Source organism: Crocuta crocuta, unplaced genomic scaffold (genome assembly GCF_008692635.1).
Source record: "Crocuta crocuta isolate KB4526 unplaced genomic scaffold, BGI_CrCroc_1.0 scaffold130, whole genome shotgun sequence".
Classification (NCBI taxonomy): Eukaryota; Metazoa; Chordata; class Mammalia; order Carnivora; family Hyaenidae; genus Crocuta; species Crocuta crocuta.
The window spans coordinates 9,751,103-9,769,711 of record NW_027527920.1 but is presented as its reverse complement, the minus strand read 5'-3'; the positions used below and the strand labels follow the sequence as shown (position 1 = coordinate 9,769,711).

Sequence of the window (18,609 nt, the reverse complement as noted above, 5' to 3'; positions counted from 1 at the left end):
TACAGGAAAATATTCTCCATAGCTTGTTTTATCTCCCAAAGACATCTTAAAATGTCTCCAGGCCAAGGATCTTGCTTTTCTTCAACTCGATCTTCACTCATGGCTGCGGAACACTGCAGAATCAGGAGCTGCAGATTTACTACCCGATGTTTTACAAGTCAGGTGCATCAAATCTCCCTGTAAAACTGGGGATGGAAATCCACTGATTTGAGGTTTCTCAGGAACACCTGAAAATTAAGCACATAAACAAGGTGTGAGCAACAATCTGCAGAGAGAGAGGGAGAGAGATTTCCAGCTCTGAAGGTGGGCAGAGGATTCCTGTTATTACCCCTCTAACTCCTCCCCCTTCTGCCTCCCTCCCAAGCCTTCCCTCCTCTCCCCAGCCTTTTCCCAACGTCCCCTCCCGCCATTCAGTCAGAAAGGCTTTCAACCAACAAATGGTTTTTGAGTGTCTCCTAGATTCTTGGCACCAGGGCAGCAACCACTGATAAGACACTGGCTTGATGGCACTCAGAGCCGGGGGCAGATCGGGAAATCCAGGGAGACACACAATAAACAATCAGTAACTATGTATTGGAATAAGGGCAGAGACAGGGTGATATGATAGTCTAAGTGGTCAGGAAGGAAGGTCTCTTTGAGGAGGTGAGTTTTAGGCCAAGAACTGAAATTTTTAGGCTAAGCGCACTAGGTGAGGAGTCACAGCAAGCACAAAGGCCCTAAGGCAGGAAAGAGCTCGTTGGGTTTGAAGAACTGGAAGGTCACTGTGGCTGGGGCCTGGTACACAAAGGGAAGGACAGGAAATGAGATGTGAGGTGGAGGCTGGGCTAGGTCACTTAGAGCTCTGGAGATTGTGGTAGAGAGCGGACTGTCCAAAGTACAACACGAAGCCTTCGTAAGGTTTCAAGCAGGTGCTTTAATGGTGGTCTGTGCCTCTAGGTAGAGAATGGACCTTGTATGAGAGAGGGAGGCGAGGAAAAACAGGGAGATCCATTAGGAGATGTAGCCGTTTCTGCGTGGTAGGCAGTCCTTAGGATAGGTGACTGAGAAGCTTAGAGGTCCGAGGGTCCTGCGAGAGGACTCCCTGATCAGTAGACAACGAGAACACGCTCTTTGAGTGAGGAGGCTCCAAAGTGCAAGGGAGGAAATGAAATCCCAGCACTTCTGTTCATGCTGGGTCGTTTCCCTTCCGGCAAGTTTCACCATCCTGATTCTGGGGCTTTTGTGAGATGGAACTTGAGGGAAGAAAGTGTGGGGCATAATATTGGTGAAACCTGCTTTCCCCCTTAGGGGTCATCCTCTCAGCTTGTCTCTAGGGGCAGCACTGGGTGGGGATGGGGAGAGATTCTGCTCCAGCTCAGAAGCACCTCTGCACTAGCAGGGGAGGGAGGGAGTCCGTGACCCCTCCACTGTCAGCCTCTAACCCTAAGACAGGTGCTCTGTTTCTTCCTTCCCACCATGAGGCCTCCAGTCCTCCTTCCATCCACTGCCTGCCCAGGCCTTAGTTGGGGGAAGTCAGGGGAGTTGAGGACTCTGCTGAATGGGACAGCTCCCTTATGGGAGCAGAGTGTAGGGGGGCTTAGTAGGGGAGCAGAGGCCCTTTCTAGCTCAAGAGGTGAGAGTTCTGGATTAAATCCTGCCTCATACCCAGGAAGGCCCTGCCCAGAGGAGTGGGCAGTAGCAGCCTAGTGCCATCTTCCACTGTCCCTCTTTCCCATCTATTGCCCTGTACGCACACCACCCACCTCTGCCTCCAGGACAAACCATCAAGCTGCCATTTTCTCAGCACCTGCTATGCTGAGGGCTTAACAGGGATCCTCTCCATTTTCATACACCCTCCTTAGGCATATCATCCAATTTTGCAGATGAGAACAGGTCTACACAGTTCAGGAAATCCAAGCTATCTGATTCTCAAAGCAGAGCACAGGTCCCTAAACTGTTTCTTTCCGACAAACTATATCTGAAGAAGGTTGGGACTGAAAGATAAATAAATGGAATGAATGAATGAATGAATGAAGGGGACTGTGGATGCTGGGAGAGGTGGACATCAAAGCCAAATTGGTCCAAGCCCTACCCAGGCGTGGATGCACTTTAAGGGTCCAGGTGAAAGGTGGAGGAAAGGAGAGGGAGAGGGGAGGGCAGCCTGGTCTAGGGAAAGGATGTGAGGAACGCAAAGAACATCCTTGGTTGGCCCCCAAGATAGGCGCCTAGGTCTGGGCCCCGCCTCCCTTTCTGCCCAGCTCCCACAGGCCCTGGTCCTTTCTAGGCGCTCAATAAAGAGTAGGTGAAATTTTGGCTCATCTACGTTCCTGTCAGCGGGCACTCAGAAAATGTTGACAAACGGATGGCTCTCTGCCGAAGCGTCCCCACCTGCGCCCCACTGGGCTCAGGGGGCGCTGTCCGGTCCCGCCTACCCGCGCGCCAGCTAATCAGCCCCTCGCAGGGCTCCGCGGCGGGAGGGAACGCCCGGGGCGAGGCCAGCTTGGGGCGGGGCCTGCGAGCCCGAGGGGCGGGTCCCGGCACGCCGGGCCCACAGGGGTAGGTGATCTACGCCGGGAGAGTGCGCTCCGAGCCTTGCGCTCGGAGGGGTTCGAGCCTTGGGGCTGATGCTGGAAGTTCACATTCCGTCTGTGGGACCTGAGGCCGAGGATCCCAGGAAAAGCCCAGAGAAAGGCCACATGGTGAGCGGGGAGCAATGGATGGGAGGGGACGCGGGGACCCGTTAGATTTCCCCGCGCGGAGCACAGTGGGGACCCNGCCTGCCTGCCGAGGGTCTCGGGCCGCTTGGGTTTGCCAGCTCCGTGGACGACGGTCCAGGTTCCTAAGGGACTGCAGGGACCTGGGGGGCGGCTCTGTCCTCCCTCACTCCTAAGCGTGTGGGGAGCGTGGGAGGGTCTCCGGAGAGTGGCTGGGCTCCTAGGCTGCTTTGTGCGTGGGCGTGTGGCGGGCGCGGGTCCCGCTGAGCCCTCCCGCGGGGCCTCACGCGCACCTGGCCGCTTGCCCGCGCCCGCCAGGTGTTCCGAGTGGAAGTGCTGTGCCGCGGGCGCAGGCACACCGTGCAGAGGCGCTACAGCGAGTTCCACGCGCTGCACAAGAGGGTGAGGCTCAGCCGCCGACTGACCGACCTCGGCCTGGTTCCTGCCCACCTCCTGGGAGACGAACTGCGGCCTCTGCCACCCCCGTTGCCGCCCCAGTCCCTGGAGGGCTCCTGTCCTGGGCACAGACCTCCCTGCGGGCTGCGGGGTGGCTGCAGAGGGGCAGGGTGCAGCCGTGGGTGCCAATGCGTGGCCGGCCAGACCTCGGGCGTTTGGGGGAGGAGGGTGCTGGGGCCTCTCTCCATCCTGTCCCAACCATCACTCATTAGGGTCTTGGAGGTGGGAGGCGGGCGGGGCTGTGGAGACTCTTGGCTAGGCCCCAGTGAGCTTGAGGGCTCATTCAGAATGCTTTGATGGCACCGGGGTAACCTCCTGGCAGATCAAGAAATTGTACAAAGTGCCCGACTTCCCCTCAAAACGCCTGCCCAACTGGAGGACCAGAGGACTGGAGCAGCGGCGGCAGGGCTTGGAGGCCTATATCCAGGTATGCATGGGGTTCACTCTGCTGCCCCCCCAGCCTGCTGGGCCAGAGGTGTGACCCAGATGGAGAGGTGCTGGCAGGGAGTGAAGGAGACCCACATCTTGAGCGTGTTATTTCCTACCCCAAGCCTCAATTTTCTGAACAGTAGTGGGTCCAAACAGCCCTCTCAGTATTGATAGAATGGAACGAGGTAACCCAAGGCAGTTGGTTTGAGTTCAGTGAAAGCTAGTTCTCTCTTCCTTCCAGGGTGAGAGCCTGTGCTACCCTCAACATGAGGATTTGGGTGGGAACCCTTCCCCCCACCTCTTCCTCACAGTGATGCCAGATTATAGGCCACGTTGGCTTCCTGGGCATCCACCTCATATAGTCACTCAGGGCCCAGTGCTGAGAAGGGCCCAAGCTTGGTTTAATGCTCTGCTGTGGCTTAGTCATTTTTTTGTTGTTGATGTTTTTTGAACTTTTAAAAAAATGTTTATTTTTGAGAGAGACAGAGTACAAACAAGCAGGGGAGGGGCAGAGAGGGAGACACAGAATCCGATGCAGCCCCCAGGCACTGAGCTATCAGCCCAGAGCCCGACGTGGGCTTGAACCCATGAACCATGAGATCATGACCTGAGCTGAAGTTGGCTGCTTAACCCACTGAGGCACCCGGGGGGCCCCTGGCTTAGTCATTTTGGAAGGCTCCTCAGCATTTCCATTTTGCACTGGGCTCTGTATGTATATAGCTGGGTCTGATTGTAGGTTTCCTCTGTTCTCCCCAGGGTGTCCTATACCTGAATCAGGATGTGCCCAAGGAGTTACTGGAATTCCTGAGTCTTCGGCACTTCTCCACCGACCCTAAGGCCAGCAGCTGGGGGTGAGCACCTCGAAGGGCCATGGCTGGGCAAGAGAGGGGCCCCAGTGTTGGGGGGACCCCAGTGTGGGGGGGACAGGGGATCTTTGCAGCAAGCAGGTGAGGAAAGGTTTTAGACTGAGACATGACCTCCCTCATTAGCTTTCTTGCCCCGGGCGGAGGGACTTTTCTAGACCATCTTGGTTACCCCAGCTACCTCCGGAACTGAGCTTGTTACAAATAGAAGCAGTGGTCCCCTGGGAGGTGTTGTGCTGGGCTGCCGTATCTCCACCCCTTCCTCATGCGAGCGTGCCTCCCCCAACTCCTACACCGTTAGCCGCTCACAGCGGGTCTCCGTTTTTCAGCGCCTTGGCGGAGCTCCTGCCAAAGAACAGCAGGCAAGTGGAAGCCCCAGCTCCTCCCACTCCCTCACCCCCCTCCCCGCCCAACTCAGGCTGCCCCCTAGTGGCCTTAGGCCTGCTGCCGTCTGGCCCATCCCACTGGTCCAGGTTTCTCCGTCCGTCCGTGCCTCCCCGCGACCACTTCCCAGTTCCTTTTTGGGTGCTTGGTGATATTAATCCTCCACCCGACAGGAGACTCTGCCCCAGCCTCCCCTCCCCTTCCACTGTTAGACACCCTCTCCCTCCCCCAGCTCCCAACTGCACCACCGGCCTGTCATCAGCTTCCACATGGATCCCTACGTTTGCATTCCATCCCCAGGTGAGGCAGGGGGCTCTGACCTATAATCCGTATTTAGGGCCTCTGGAGCAGGGTGGGAGTCAGGGGTGAACTTGCCGTTTTTCAGCTCCGGACCCCCAGGCAGCGTCTGCCTCCTAATGCCCTCCTTTGGGGCCTCACCTGTCCTGCTGCTGCTCTAGGCTGCTTTGTGTTCTCCTTGATGAGGCAGACATGGTGAAACCAACTTGGCTCTCCTGGGCTCCGTTCTTGACCTGCTTGGCTTTACCAAGTTCATGTGAACAGGATGTGAGCCAGGAACGCCAAGGCCCCGTTTGGGGCGGCCAACTTCTGTTACCTCTGGCCTCGGTGGGGACTCCTGCTCCTGAGGAGGGGGCTGAGCCGATGGGCAGCGGAGCTCTCGGAGCTGCAGGCCGGAAGCTCGGCCTGCCCCATTTCAATTCCCCTGCAGTCCGCCACCCCTTCCTTCCTTTTTCTTTCTGTCCCCCAGAGCCTCTGTCCAACATGGTGGTGAATGGCGTGCTCCAGGGCCTCTATGGCTTCGGCACCAGCTCAGCTACAGCCCAGCCAGAGGCTCCGTGTCACCTTGCTCCTTTGCCACTGGTGCCCTGACCAGCCCAAAGGCCTATGGGCCACCTGCCAGGACAGGCATGTGCCTCAGCGTAGGAGCCCCCGCTTCAGGAGGCTGGGTCCCTCTTGGCCTCGACCCAGTGGTCCCGACCCAGGACTTACCAACCCCAGATGCCAGGGCAGGGACAACAGGGGATAAGGAATAAAGGGAGAATTTAGAGGTAGGCTTTGAAAAGAGAGAGGTGTATTTCTTCACCTACCCCAGAAAGGGGCAGAGGACGAGCAACGGTTGAGGCACGGTAGTGGCGAAGGTTAGAAGCAGGAAGTAAAAGCTTCTGCTTGGAATGTTGTGGGCAGCATCTGGGAAAGGGTTCAGACCAGAGCCTCAGAAGGGGACAGGCACCCCCTTGCCACAGGAGGCCCAGCCATGCTAGGACAGACTTGAGTAGGTGTTGGAGGTCCAAGAACCCAGCCCACACACCGGTTTAAAAAAAAAAAAAACCCCACCTTTTGTTTTATTGGTCAGCACGGATTGGAGTTTGTTACAAAACGGGGCCTGGAGGCCTGTGGAATGTGAGGGGAGGGGTCCGCTCCATCTGATGCCAGCACTAGGGCCAGTGCGGCACCGAGCCCTGTGGCGGGCTGTCTTTACCGCCCGGAGGGCAACAGGGCCACAAAGATGGTGGCTCAAAGGGAAGAAGTCCCTGGGCCCTACTCCTTGGCGATTGCAAAAGGCTTCTCCACCTCGATCTTGCCGCAGTCTGCGATGGTCACATCCTTCAGGGGCTTGTCCCGACTGTCTGTCTTGGTGCTCTCCACCTTCCGCACTACCTCCTAGAAAGCAAGGCAGAAGCAGTAAAGCAGAGTGGGTCAAGAGGTCCACCCCGCAAGGCAGAGAGGCCCCACAATATGGCCGGGGAGGGCGGAGATGCCCATATGACAAAACAGCATGTAAGCTCCAGGCACCAAAATCCCAACAGAATTGTAGCCAGGGCAGGGAGAACCCAGAGGATGCAACAGTTCTGATCCTTGGAAGCAGGAGCCAGGCTGAGCTAAGGGCGAGAAGAAAGAAAAGGGTGCCTTGGGGAGTGGTACCAAGTGGCTTCTCAGGGACATCGTGTTCAGCTGTGTCCAGTACAATTCAGGGGGGGTGCCTGCACATCACTGGGTGAAATGGAGGCACCCGGGCAGCCTCAACAGGCCTTCTTGCCAGCCTGTGCCTGGGGCTGGAAGAATGGAGAACTTGCGGACACAGAGCCGTAGGGTAGTTCTTGATTCACCCCAGGCTGGTAGACCTGAATGCTGCTGTGAAGTTGGGTTCCCTTTTGGGAAAAGGATAAAAATATACAGTGCTTTCCTGATGAGAGCTGCCTGGGTTTAGCCCCTGAAACTCACCATGCCTTCCAGAACTTTGCCGAACACGACATGCTTGCCATCTAGCCAGGCTGTCTTAACGGTTGTGATGAAGAACTGGGAGCCGTTGGTGTCTTTGCCTGCATTGGCCATGCTCACCCAGCCAGGCCCGTAGTGTTTTAGCTTGAAGTTCTCATCAGGGAAGCGTTCACCATAGATGCTTTTACCTGGGATGAGACAGTAGGTCAGGAAGCTGAGTAGGCCCAGATCTTTGGGGTGAGGATTCCAGGGACTCGACCTGACCTTGGTGCCAGACCAGGCTCAAATGGATTCTAAGGACATAAAACCTATCACCTTCCTACCCTGTGGTCTTGGAGCCAAATCATGACGACAGACCAAGTGGGGCATGATGCCAGACTGATATAGTGAACAGCTCACCCGATCAATGGATTACTGTGAGAAAAGAGTTTAGTTGATTTTAAATAAGGCATAGATCAACAGCTACCCTTAGCTATGGTCTGAGAGGTCTGCCACAGGAACTCTGAGGGACTTTGGTGGAGAGAGGTGCTATGCAGGGTACATGAGAGGTTAAGAGCTCTCTGGAAGAGGACAGCTTTTGTTCCTAAAAGCACAAAAGATACTGAGACAAGGGGGGGAGGGGCTGCCACTTGGGTTCCAGAAAATCAAGAGCCTCTTATTAATGAATACAAAATAAAAGCTGCCTGTTGATGTGTGTGGTGTTTGTCTGCAACGGGTCTGAGGCCAAGGTACACGCCAGAGGGAGTGGGGCAGACCCCTACAACATTTCAGACATCCTCACTGAACTTTTCAGAGCTGCTTCCAGGAGAAATCCTGTCCCCTTCTTTTTTCCTGTCCTGTCTCAGAGACTCACGCTGTGCATTAGTGACTATAGGCCCCAAGAAACCCAGTAACAAAGTTTCATTTTGTTTTACCTAACACCTTTTTTTTCTATTTTTGAGAGAGGGAGAGGAAGAGAGAGAGAGGGAAAGAGAATCCCAAGCAGGCTCCGTGCTGTTAATATGGATCTCACAAACCGTGAGATCATGACCTGAACCAAAATCGAGAGTTGAATGCTGAACTGAGCTACCCAGGTGCCCCTACCCAATACCTTGCAAACTCACTTGCATACAAAGCTTTTCCCTCATCAGAACACCTTACTTTCATCCTGTGGTTCCACAGATTGGACCCCGCTTGGGGAGCTGTCCTGGATAGCTGCTCTCCAGGGGGGTATTTCTGACTCTAGCAGGTGGGGAAGGCTGAACTCGAGAGTCCCTAGATGCTGACAGGGACATCTCACACCGAGGCTAGGGGACCCGGCCCTCTGCAGTGACTCCTGGCCTCCCAGTCAGAGTCCTCTTTGTAAATCTCAACCGACTGCAGGATTTTCCCACATCTACTCTTTAATCACTTTCCCAACACACATGGAATCCTAAACTCAGATGAATAGCTCTTGAATTAAAGCTCAACCTTTGTCATCTTTCCCTCCAGACTTGTTATCCTTTCGACTTTTCCTTTGCATGTTGTCCATATGGTTCTCACCCCCATTAGTTGTGCGTCCTTCCTCTGCACTCCTGCTATCCCCGCTGCAGGTACCGCTAATGCTCAGAGCAGTACTGGCGTATGCCAGAGAACCCTCGCGAGCATCTTAAACCTATAAAAACTGCCACGTCATCCTCCCTAAAGCTCCTCTGCGCCTGGGTCCTCCGTTCAATGGAACCGCATTCCATGCAGGACAAAGCCCAGGTTCCTAGGTCTGGCCCTGACCCGCCACTCTGGGACCCCAGTGAGCTAGGTTCACCTTGGCCCTGCCTCTTTGCCCAAATTCTCTCCAGCCAGGACCCCAGCTCAAATCTTCCCTCACATTCACAAGGCTACTTTCTGATCGGCTTGGCCCGGAAGAGATTCCTCTATTGGTGGCACCTTGACAATGGCCTATTTACCATATGCCGGGCACCTACCACGTAGCACCCCCAACTCTTACCACTCTTACTTCACATAAACAAACTGAAGCTCAGAGGACTCACTTGCCTGATGTCACAAAGCACAAAGATGGCAGATCTCACCCGAATGTGTCTGACCCCGTGCGATCAGTGCTTTGCATCATGTCTACTCTGACCTCTGACAGCATTGCTGCCAATGGCTATCACTTCAGTCTGTGCTGTTACATAGCTTCCATATTGTTTTCACCTGGTACCTCCCACCTAGATGGTGAACAACCGCAGGACAGAGCCTGAGTATTACAGCCCACTTGTGCATTTTCAGGTGTTAGCAGTGAAAGCTAGTTGCTGTCCCACTGATTTTTGCACCCAGCACCTACCACAAAGCCTGTCCCGATAACTATAACTATCTGTTGATGCAGTAAGGGGCAGCCGCAGTCTTGAGGGAAGAGCATGCTGGGCACCCAAGTATGGTGAGACCCATGGGTTAGGGAAGTCCAGGCTATCTGTCCTACATGCACAAGTGATGCAAAGACATTTGGTCGGCTCTTGCCAAGTGGTCTCTGGGGGGAGATTGCTCCCAACCTCGTTGGGGCTTCCAAAGTTGCCCACTCAGGCTTTGCATGCGTGACCCAGAATCACCTCCCCATGTGGTACACTTTGCTGCCCCCCGCCCCCGCAGGTGATATTTTAAGAAAAGTCATCAAGGCTGCAGGCCTTGATTGGCAGGGTAATATCCACATGACCCCCTCACTTCTCTTGTACTGGGTTCCCTGTACAAAGGCTATGCAGCTGGTCTCAATGCAGGCGTCAGTCCTGACTTGAGCTGGGCTAGAAGGAGGTCTACCCAACACCGCCCGGCCCCCGCATGCTGGAGGCTGCACTAACAGACCCCAGACGATGTGAGGTTACCTCCAGTGCCATCTCCCCGGGTAAAGTCTCCACCCTGGATCATGAAGTCCTTGATCACGCGATGGAATTTGCTGTCTTTGTAGCCAAATCCTTTCTAGAAAAGGGAATGAAAATGTGAGAAGTGGCATGAGGCACCAGGCAGGTATTAGGTAGGCCCCCCAAGAGCGCAGCCCACAACTCCTCAGAAAAGAGACACCACTGATGACTAGATTCATCACTGGATGTGCCCTGAGTGAGCAGCTCCTGCAGGCCAGGCATGCAGCACACAGATCCGGGAGAGGCCAAGACTGCACCCTCCTCTGCCTTTATATAATTCTCACTTTACACAGTTCTACTTCACATAAGCTTCCACCTTTCCCCTGTTATGTTTTTCTAATCATAAGAACAGATCCAAGAAAACTGACCAAAACACATCAAAAAGTTACCTGCTGACTCAGTGGAAACTTAGAATAAGAACTTTTTCCTTTGATAATTTAATTCCAGTATAAAAACACACAATGTTATATTATTTTCAGATGTACAATACAGTGATTCAACATTCTATATAGTATTCAGCACTCATCCTGCTAAGTGTACTCTTAGTCCCTTTTGCCTATGTCACCCATCCCCGACCCCTGGCCCCTCTGGTAACCACCAATTTGTTCTCTAGAGTTAAGAGGAATATAAACTTTCTTAAATGGGGCACTGTTTCTTTAAAACTTGGGAAGCTCTGGGCTCTTTACCTTTATGAGAAAGTTCTGGTGCAAAGGCTACAAATATGTTTCCATGACTAATGAAATGTCTTAAAAATAAAAATTTTCTCAAAACAACAAACAAACAAACCAGGCTGTATTTCTGGATTCAGTTTATAAAACCCAGAAGATGTGACTGGTTCCTAGTACTACAGGGCAGCGGTACTCAGTGAGGGCTCCGGCTACAGACAGGCCATGCTCTGGACTTCAGTTTTCTGTCAGCTCTACTTGCCAACTTCACTTCATTTAAGTTGGACTACCTCTGCTCTGGCCACTTACCTCTCCCGTGGCTAAGGCCACAAAATTGTCCACTGTTTTTGGAACGGTCTTTCCAAAAAGACCTATGACCACCCGGCCTATATCTTCATCTCCAATTCGCAGGTCGAAATACACCTGAGGAAGAACACCATTTCAAAGTTAGCCTTTTAAAGGGGCCTTGCTAGGGAAGGGAGGGCCCAAGAAGCTATACCATGAAGGTGGGAAAGAGAGCGGTATTTTGAAAACAGTGATTCTGAACCTGATTTTGGTAGTGACAAAAACTATACCATGAGAATCTAATGACCCTTTTCCTAGAAAATGTTTGTCTGCACTCCCTTTAGACTACAGCGTAACAAACCACCTTTAATCTAAATAATGAGCACAGTTTCTAGAAATGAACATCAAAAAACCATAGAGAGGCGAGCCTAAGCTCACCACGCACGTTTATACTAGATTGCTCTGCTTTATAATTGGAAGTGCGTAAAATCTGGCCCAAGTTAAAAAAGAAAAAAAAAAGGATTGTTTGGCAGACGTGATCTTTCACCATTTTCCCGGGGTTGGACGGTATTTGCAAAAACACTGCTCTGAGGCTGACAGTGCCAGCCCCAGCTGGACAAGCCGGGCGTCAGCTCCTGGATCACAGCAGGGGCTGGGGTGTTGGAGAGGAGCCGAGCATTCTCCGGTCTCAATGAGCAGGACCGCACGGACGCCACGAGGCCACAGCCGGGAACCCAGGGAGAGGCTGAGCCAAAGCTGAGGACGCCTGGGCCTGAGCTCCGGGGGCCGAAATGCCTCGGACACCGTTAACCAGCGGCGCCGAAGCCGGAACCCCGGGGACGGAGGGCGGGCCCTGCCAGGCAGGTTTGGAGAGGAGAGGACGGACCTTGACGGTGACTTTGGGCCCCTTCTTCTTCTCGTCGGCCGTGGAGGGACCTGGCAACAGCAGGAAGAAGACGGAGCCCACGATGAGGGCAGCGGCGAAGAGCACCTTCATGTTCCGCTCGGAGAAGCGCAGCATCCACCGAGCGAAGCGAGCGCGGCCCGGGTAGCCGAGGGCCGGAAGAGGGTGGGGACGCGTCAGCGTGGGCTCCGGCGCCTCCACCGAGTGCAGCCATAGGGGGGAACCTGGGCTCCTGCCGGCCTCCTGGCTTGTGGCGAGCCCTAGTTTCCCCCTCTAAATTGGCGCCGGGTAGTAGGTCCCCGCGGGGGGCGGAGCCCGACTCGCCGACGCTGCTGGCTGAGACGCGGGCTCGTGGGTGGCTGCCACGTTACTGTGGCCTCATTGGTTCCCCAGCAAGCCAACGCCCACCCACGGGAAGAGAATCCTGGAAGGCGGCACCGCCGCCCCGCCCCGCCCCGAAGAGCGCGCGGATTGGGTCTCTGAGGAGACTACAAGTCCCAGCATGCAGAGCTGCGATCCCTTGGCCGGCTCTGCCTTTGTGGAAGTACAAGTCTTTTGGAGGGTCGGTTTGTGTTAGAAAGTCGGTGGATGGCGAGGGGAGAAGGCACTTGTTGCTTTCCGAATTGGGCCAGTCAAGCATCATTTGGGCTTAAATGTGGTAGCTTCCCAAAACTCAGGGCATGTTTGTGCCTACCCAGAGCGTGATCTTATACTGCTCCTTCTACTTGTCTTGTAAAACTTGCTTCAAAACCTTTCCTTTTTGACTTCGTCCATGTCACTATACTACCTGTTCTCTGGCCTTACCGTGCTTACTGTTGTATGTATGAGTCAATGCACGCTTTAATATTGTATATACTCTGGTTCTTAACTTTTTTTACCTATTTTTCCAGGTAACCATTTTTTTGTGTGTGTGAGCAACGGATTGTGTTGTACTTATTTTGTATACAACTTTGCCAACACTGCTGCAGGGCTAAGTGTTCCAACAAATATTGGTTGCAATAGCGTCATATTAGTATTGAGGTGGGAAATAATACCTATGAAACGGCCTGGTTGAGGTGCATTTACTTTTTTTTTTTTAATGTTTATTTTTGATAGAGCGTGGGGGAGGGGCAGAGAGGAGAAGACAGGATCCGAAGCAGGCTGTCAGGACGCAAAGCCTGCCCCCGCCAACTCACGAACCCTGAACCCCCAAGATCATGACTTGAGCTGAAGCTGGCCACTTAATGGACNCCTTTGTGGAAGTACAAGTCTTTTGGAGGGTCGGTTTGTGTTAGAAAGTCGGTGGATGGCGAGGGGAGAAGGCACTTGTTGCTTTCCGAATTGGGCCAGTCAAGCATCATTTGGGCTTAAATGTGGTAGCTTCCCAAAACTCAGGGCATGTTTGTGCCTACCCAGAGCGTGATCTTATACTGCTCCTTCTACTTGTCTTGTAAAACTTGCTTCAAAACCTTTCCTTTTTGACTTCGTCCATGTCACTATACTACCTGTTCTCTGGCCTTACCGTGCTTACTGTTGTATGTATGAGTCAATGCACGCTTTAATATTGTATATACTCTGGTTCTTAACTTTTTTTACCTATTTTTCCAGGTAACCATTTTTTTGTGTGTGTGAGCAACGGATTGTGTTGTACTTATTTTGCATACAACTTTGCCAACACTGCTGCAGGGCTAAGTGTTCCAACAAATATTGGTTGCAATAGCGTCATATTAGTATTGAGGTGGGAAATAATACCTATGAAACGGCCTGGTTGAGGTGCATTTACTTTTTTTTTTTTAATGTTTATTTTTGATAGAGCGTGGGGGAGGGGCAGAGAGGAGAAGACAGGATCCGAAGCAGGCTGTCAGGACGCAAAGCCTGCCCCCGCCAACTCACGAACCCTGAACCCCCAAGATCATGACTTGAGCTGAAGCTGGCCACTTAATGGACTGAGCCACCCAGGTGTTCCTAAAATCACTTTTTAAATATTAATATATAAAGTCTTGGTCTTCACAGCCCAAACTGTAGGTAGGTACAGCCCCGTTCCAAGTGTTGAACCCTGCAATTTGGTGTCTTCATGAGGTGCAGACCTAAATTGGAGGTTATGCATGGCCACTGGCATTAACTTGTCCTTGCTTACAATGAGGTCACCGCAGCCAAGCTGAGAAGCTTCCACAGTTCTCTCATATAAACACAGGTAACATTTGCTGTTTCTAATCCTCACACCTCAATCTAGACCATCTCAATCCAGTAAAGTTCTCCTAGGTAAAACTGTTGCACTGGCAAAGCTGATCTTCCCATCCCCCACCAGTTTTTTGGTCAGGCCTCTCTCCCCTCCATTGGTCTCCTGCCCTCCATAGCCAATGAGAAGCAAGTTTACCAAACTACGTTTGCAAAGTAGCCTTCTCCACCTGAAGAGCTAATGCTAAAATGCACAAAACCTGCCTCCTCCACAGCTCCCCCACCACTCTTGAAAGAAAAAAAGCTTGATGGATAAAATGCTCTCAATGTGAAGTTTTTCCTCTCAGGATGATCTTAACCATGTCTTCTGCTTATTTGCCTACCCAGTTAAAAAATAAATCTAGTAATTGGAAATGATCATCCCGATTGACAGTTATTTTGTGGCCATATATACACACACTTGTGATTTTATAATTACATATCATAGTTTTATTCTCTGTGTAGTGTTCATTAGTAGAACACAATTATAAAGCTATTCCAAAGCTGTTCCAGAGAGTAGATCCTAACTTCCTGATGTTCTACCACCTAAAAACCACAAGGAACCAGTATATGAGTGATAAATGTACAAGTTCTGCCAACTTGTTGGTCATTTAAAGTGACCAACCGGGAGCACCTGGTGGCTCATTTGTCTCAGGTCATGATCCCAGGGTCATGGGGTAGAGGAGCCTGCTTAAGATTCTCTCTCTCTGCCTGGGGTGCCTTGGTGGCTCATTTGGTTGAGCATCTAACTTCCACTCAGGTCATGATCTTGCGGCTTGTGAATTCAAGCCTGGGCATTGGAGCCTGGAGCCTGCTTCAGGTTCTGCGTCTCTGTCTCTCTGTCCTTCCCTTGCTCGTGCTCTGTCTCTCTAAAAAATAAATAAGCATTAAAACAAGATTCTCTTTCCCCCTCTGCCCCTCTCTCCAGCTCATACTCTTTCTCTAAAATTAAAAAAAAATGGGGGCACCTGAGTAGCCCAGTTGGTTAAGCATCAGACTCTTGCGTTTCAGCTCAGGTCATGATCTTGAAGTTTGTTGGGTTTGAGCCCCCCCATCTGGCTCCACACTGATGGTGCAGAGCCTGCTTGATTCTCTCTTTGTCCTTCCCCTGCTCGTGCTCTGAGTCTCAAAATGAACAAATAAACTTAAAAATAAAGTGACCAGCAAGAGAGAGCAATGTTCAACCCAAAGGAATGAAGCAAGAATGCCAAAGTATCAAGCATTATCTTCATTCACTGGAGCCCTGAATCATATCAAAGTTAATCCTAGCTGGATTCTTAGTCACAAACGAGCCAAGGGAAATTAAAACCAGACAAACCAACCAACTAACCAAACAAAATTAGTCAAGAAAGGTAAGACATTTTATTTTACATACAAAAAGGGTGCAAACTGAGTCCTTTCCTCCCCAAATTAGGGAAGAGGTATACTTAAAGATCACATTTGTGTTTTCCATGGTGCCCTAGGAAATGGGCTACTCTGAGATAACAATATCAAGACCCATTTCCCATTTTCTCCAAAGGTGGCTTACTTCCTCTGCAGAGGAGTTTTTCCTAATGGTGTACAAATCTCTCTCCCAGAGGAACCATTTCAAATACACTTGAAATTGACATTCATGTTCAAAAATACTACAAATTTCATTTTCACAGCTGAGCTTTGCGACCAGTGCCAGGGTTTATGAAACAACAATACATATCTAAAATAAAACAAAACATAAAAAGAAAAAAAAAAGGCATTTAACAATAAATCAGACACATCCACACAGCATTTAAAACTGATTTCCACAGCTGACTTATACATTATCTAGTCTTAAAAAATTGCAATCAACATCCCAACATCTTTTTAAAAGTACAATGGGCAAAGATTAAAGAAACAGACAAAATAATAATATAATAAATTAGAGCATGTAATATATCCAATGGGAATTGATGAATCAACATTATTTTCCATTGGGGGGGTTATAATATTTTTGGTTTCATCTCTATCTTTTCTGCTCTTTACTCTTCTGCTTGAAAAATGGGGCTCATTCCCAGAGCCAGCTTGCTGTGAAACTAGTTTGAGAAGCTCACTAGTTAACTTGTTTACTTCCAAGGATATTCATAAACACATGGTCCCAGCAGCCTGGCCTGTGAGTCTTTATGGAAGTGAAATGCACAGATGAAACCACGCGCACGTACGCACGTACACACACACAGGTATACAAGTGCAACCACACACCTATCTGTAAATAGATCTCCCCGCAAAGAAATGGCTCAACTCTCCTGAGACATTCCTAACAGATTGATAAGCCTCTTACAAAAGCTTTCAGTGCGAGGGCTGGCCTGGGATTTGGTGTGGAGCTCATGAAGAGGAACACTGAAATGTCTCACCTGCCCTGAAAGAAGGGGTCTGCAGGGCAGAGGCAGTCAGGACAGCTGTCGTCTTGCATGTGTTGTTGGGATGACTGCACTGCACCGCCTTTTATTACCAAGGATAACCCTCTGCTCTGAGACTCTGAAGGTGGTGATGGCACCGGAAATATGATTGCGAGGAGTAAAAGAAAAGCAACGAAAGAAATTCTGTCCACAGAACTGAGGTTTCTTTATAACATCAAGTTTGGTAACAAAACTAGAAATATATGGAGTACATGTTCACTTTTTCCTTTGTAAGCTGATCTACAAATACTGGAGTGGATTTCCTGGTTGCTTTTTGAGGAAATTTGTCAACTACTACGGTCTACATCCAGGGAACCTACTTACTATTTTTTAATACAATGGAGAAACCTATTCTTTTGCACTCAGTCACTTGCAAAAGGAGTTATGAGAAACATGTTTTTAAAACTGCTTAATTGATCAAAGACTTCCAAGATTTATTTGTGGCTAAAACACTGCTCAAACTCTGCAAACCCTCAGAAGGGCCATAGTTTCCTCTCTTCCTTATTCAGAAGCATAGCCACCCCTCTCCTGCCCCCTCCCAATGAAACAACAAAACCACAGGAGTCCCATTTTGATTCCTGCCAACCCTTCATAGGGAAGACTGGGAGTCCCTGGCCATTATTATCTAGACAGCGCTTTCCTGAAGGCCCAGAGGTGGCAAAAGCAAGAACCCCAAAGACAAGTGCCTGTGCTCAGATACAGCCAATCCAGATGGGGTGCCTCTTTATCCTGGCTCCCTAAGGGTTGCTGGAGTTCATCTGCCCATCTTTGGGCAATGGTGGGGACGGCGGCAGTGCACTGTCAAAGGCAATGTTGGCTGTTTGGTGCTGTAAGTTCCCAATCTGAGTAACTCTAGCCCTAACGTGGTTGATGCTGGAGATGACACTGTCAGGGCAATTCACTGGGAGTGGAAAACTGGTTTAAGCATGAAATTTGGAAGAGGTGACTGGGACATACAGGAGGCATGTGAAATTGGGAGAGATGCATCAGAAGATCAAGTTCTTTTGAGATGGTTTCTATGCGGCCATGGAAGGACTTATTTTTGAGAAACATCGGCCATGTTTGCTCACTGAAGGGGGGAATGAATTCTATCTTTTGCATACAAAAAAGTTAAGGCTATGATCTTTAGTAACCAATCCGTCATACATTTACCATCACTGCATATTTCTGACATTAGAGGAGGTTACTAATATGGAGAATCAACAATGAATATGCACTGTCAGTGTACATTTCCAGTGAACTAAGCTGGGATACAGACATGATGGACCCTCTTCTGGTTAATGGCAGAGGCTGTTTCTTTGTACTTGGAGTTCACGCAGATAAACAGGCAAATCAACATTTCTACTGGAAAGTCCAGGATTTTGCTGTCCTGTCACTCCTACGTTCCAGAGTGAAATGGAGCTGTAACTGGAGGATAGCCTAGTCCCTTGACTTGTACCTTCTTAGACTTGGTTTACTCCTAGACAGACCCAATATAGCAGAATGTTCACTAAGGCAGTCAGCAAAGTACACTGGCTGCTGGCACACTGCCCATCCTTGCAGAGTCCAGAGTGAGATCACCGCAAAAGGCCAAGGTGTGTGTGCAAGTGATCAACCTTTACCTGCTTGATTAAACAGACACAGGTCATCCTCTGGTCATAAAAGAAGGACCGTTTGTACCTTGGTGGATTCCTGGCCTGCTCACCTCAATCTGCTCAGGATGCAATGCCTGAAGGACTGTGGGGCTTGGGAGAATCCTAATGGCATATTAAGGGTATTTTTAGTGAATGCTGCTAGTACTTACTACTAACTCAGAAGCAATTGCATCACTCCCAGAGAAAAAGATCCCTAGGCACCATGCTGTGAAATGGAGAAAGTGTGAAAACTACAGAGTGGATTTGGGTGGGTGGTGGGTGGAGGGAGTGCCCAGCCTCAGAGACCAGGCTGAGGCACAGAACTCAGCAACTAGCAACAGGGTTGAGAAAGGAGCCCTGATGTGCTGGTGGGGATGAAATTGATGGCCAAATTATTCCTTAGGTAGTCTTTTTATTTACTTTTTAATTTTCAGGAAGATCACAACAGAATCTCTCAGGGGCCTGGGACCACCTTGGGAGTGCTAATGGCCTTGGAAGAATCACCATTACCCTACATGCCAGAGGGACCTGGGGCCTTTGCCTTTGTTATGAAAAGCAAATACCTAGTAAGAGATTTGTGAGTGTGGGGGGGGGGGGGGGGGAGA

The 18,609-nt window shown here is 50.7% G+C and overlaps 2 protein-coding genes across 4 annotated transcripts; one reads left to right on the top strand and one right to left on the bottom strand.

Annotated features, from left to right (window-relative positions):
• The first annotated feature begins 2,520 nt into the window (after positions 1-2,520).
• SNX22 (sorting nexin 22) lies at positions 2,521-7,753 on the top strand. 3 transcript variants are annotated; one of them, XM_077747365.1, is made up of 7 exons: positions 2,522-2,678; positions 3,012-3,095; positions 3,472-3,576; positions 4,335-4,429; positions 4,743-4,803; positions 5,058-5,125; positions 5,592-7,753. In XM_077747365.1, the coding sequence occupies exons 1-7, from the start codon at positions 2,604-2,606 to the stop codon at positions 5,875-5,877; spliced, it is 774 nt and encodes a 257-aa protein (XP_077603491.1). In that variant the 5' UTR covers positions 2,522-2,603; the 3' UTR covers positions 5,878-7,753. The 3 variants fall into 3 exon arrangements, with proteins under 3 accessions (XP_077603498.1, XP_077603491.1, XP_077603505.1); XM_077747379.1 differs by having other exon boundaries at positions 4,771-4,803; positions 5,592-5,906; XM_077747372.1 differs by lacking the exon at positions 3,012-3,095 and having other exon boundaries at positions 2,521-2,678.
• Positions 6,162-11,948, bottom strand: PPIB (peptidylprolyl isomerase B). Its single transcript, XM_077747391.1, has 5 exons — positions 11,767-11,948; positions 10,905-11,018; positions 9,895-9,988; positions 7,067-7,251; positions 6,162-6,505 (listed from the first exon to the last, which is right to left on the bottom strand). Exons 1-5 carry the CDS (start codon positions 11,899-11,901, stop codon positions 6,383-6,385), a joined length of 651 nt encoding a protein of 216 aa, XP_077603517.1. The 5' UTR covers positions 11,902-11,948; the 3' UTR covers positions 6,162-6,382.
• Positions 11,949-18,609: the final 6,661 nt, after the last annotated feature.

Excerpts from the sequence above, each read along its gene's own strand:
- SNX22 (XM_077747365.1), top strand. The coding sequence starts at position 2,604 with ATGCTGGAAGTTCACATTCCGTCTGTGGGACCTGAGGCCGAGGATCCC. Across the intron at positions 3,577-4,334 it reads GCTTGGAGGCCTATATCCAG|GGTGTCCTATACCTGAATCA; the intron begins GTATGCATGGGG and ends TGTTCTCCCCAG. Across the intron at positions 4,804-5,057 it reads CTCCTGCCAAAGAACAGCAG|CTCCCAACTGCACCACCGGC; the intron begins GCAAGTGGAAGC and ends TCCCTCCCCCAG.
- PPIB (XM_077747391.1), bottom strand. The coding sequence starts at position 11,901 with ATGCTGCGCTTCTCCGAGCGGAACATGAAGGTGCTCTTCGCCGCTGCC. Across the intron at positions 9,989-10,904 it reads TGGCCTTAGCCACGGGAGAG|AAAGGATTTGGCTACAAAGA; the intron begins GTAAGTGGCCAG and ends TCCCTTTTCTAG. Across the intron at positions 7,252-9,894 it reads CCGGGGAGATGGCACTGGAG|GTAAAAGCATCTATGGTGAA; the intron begins GTAACCTCACAT and ends GTCTCATCCCAG.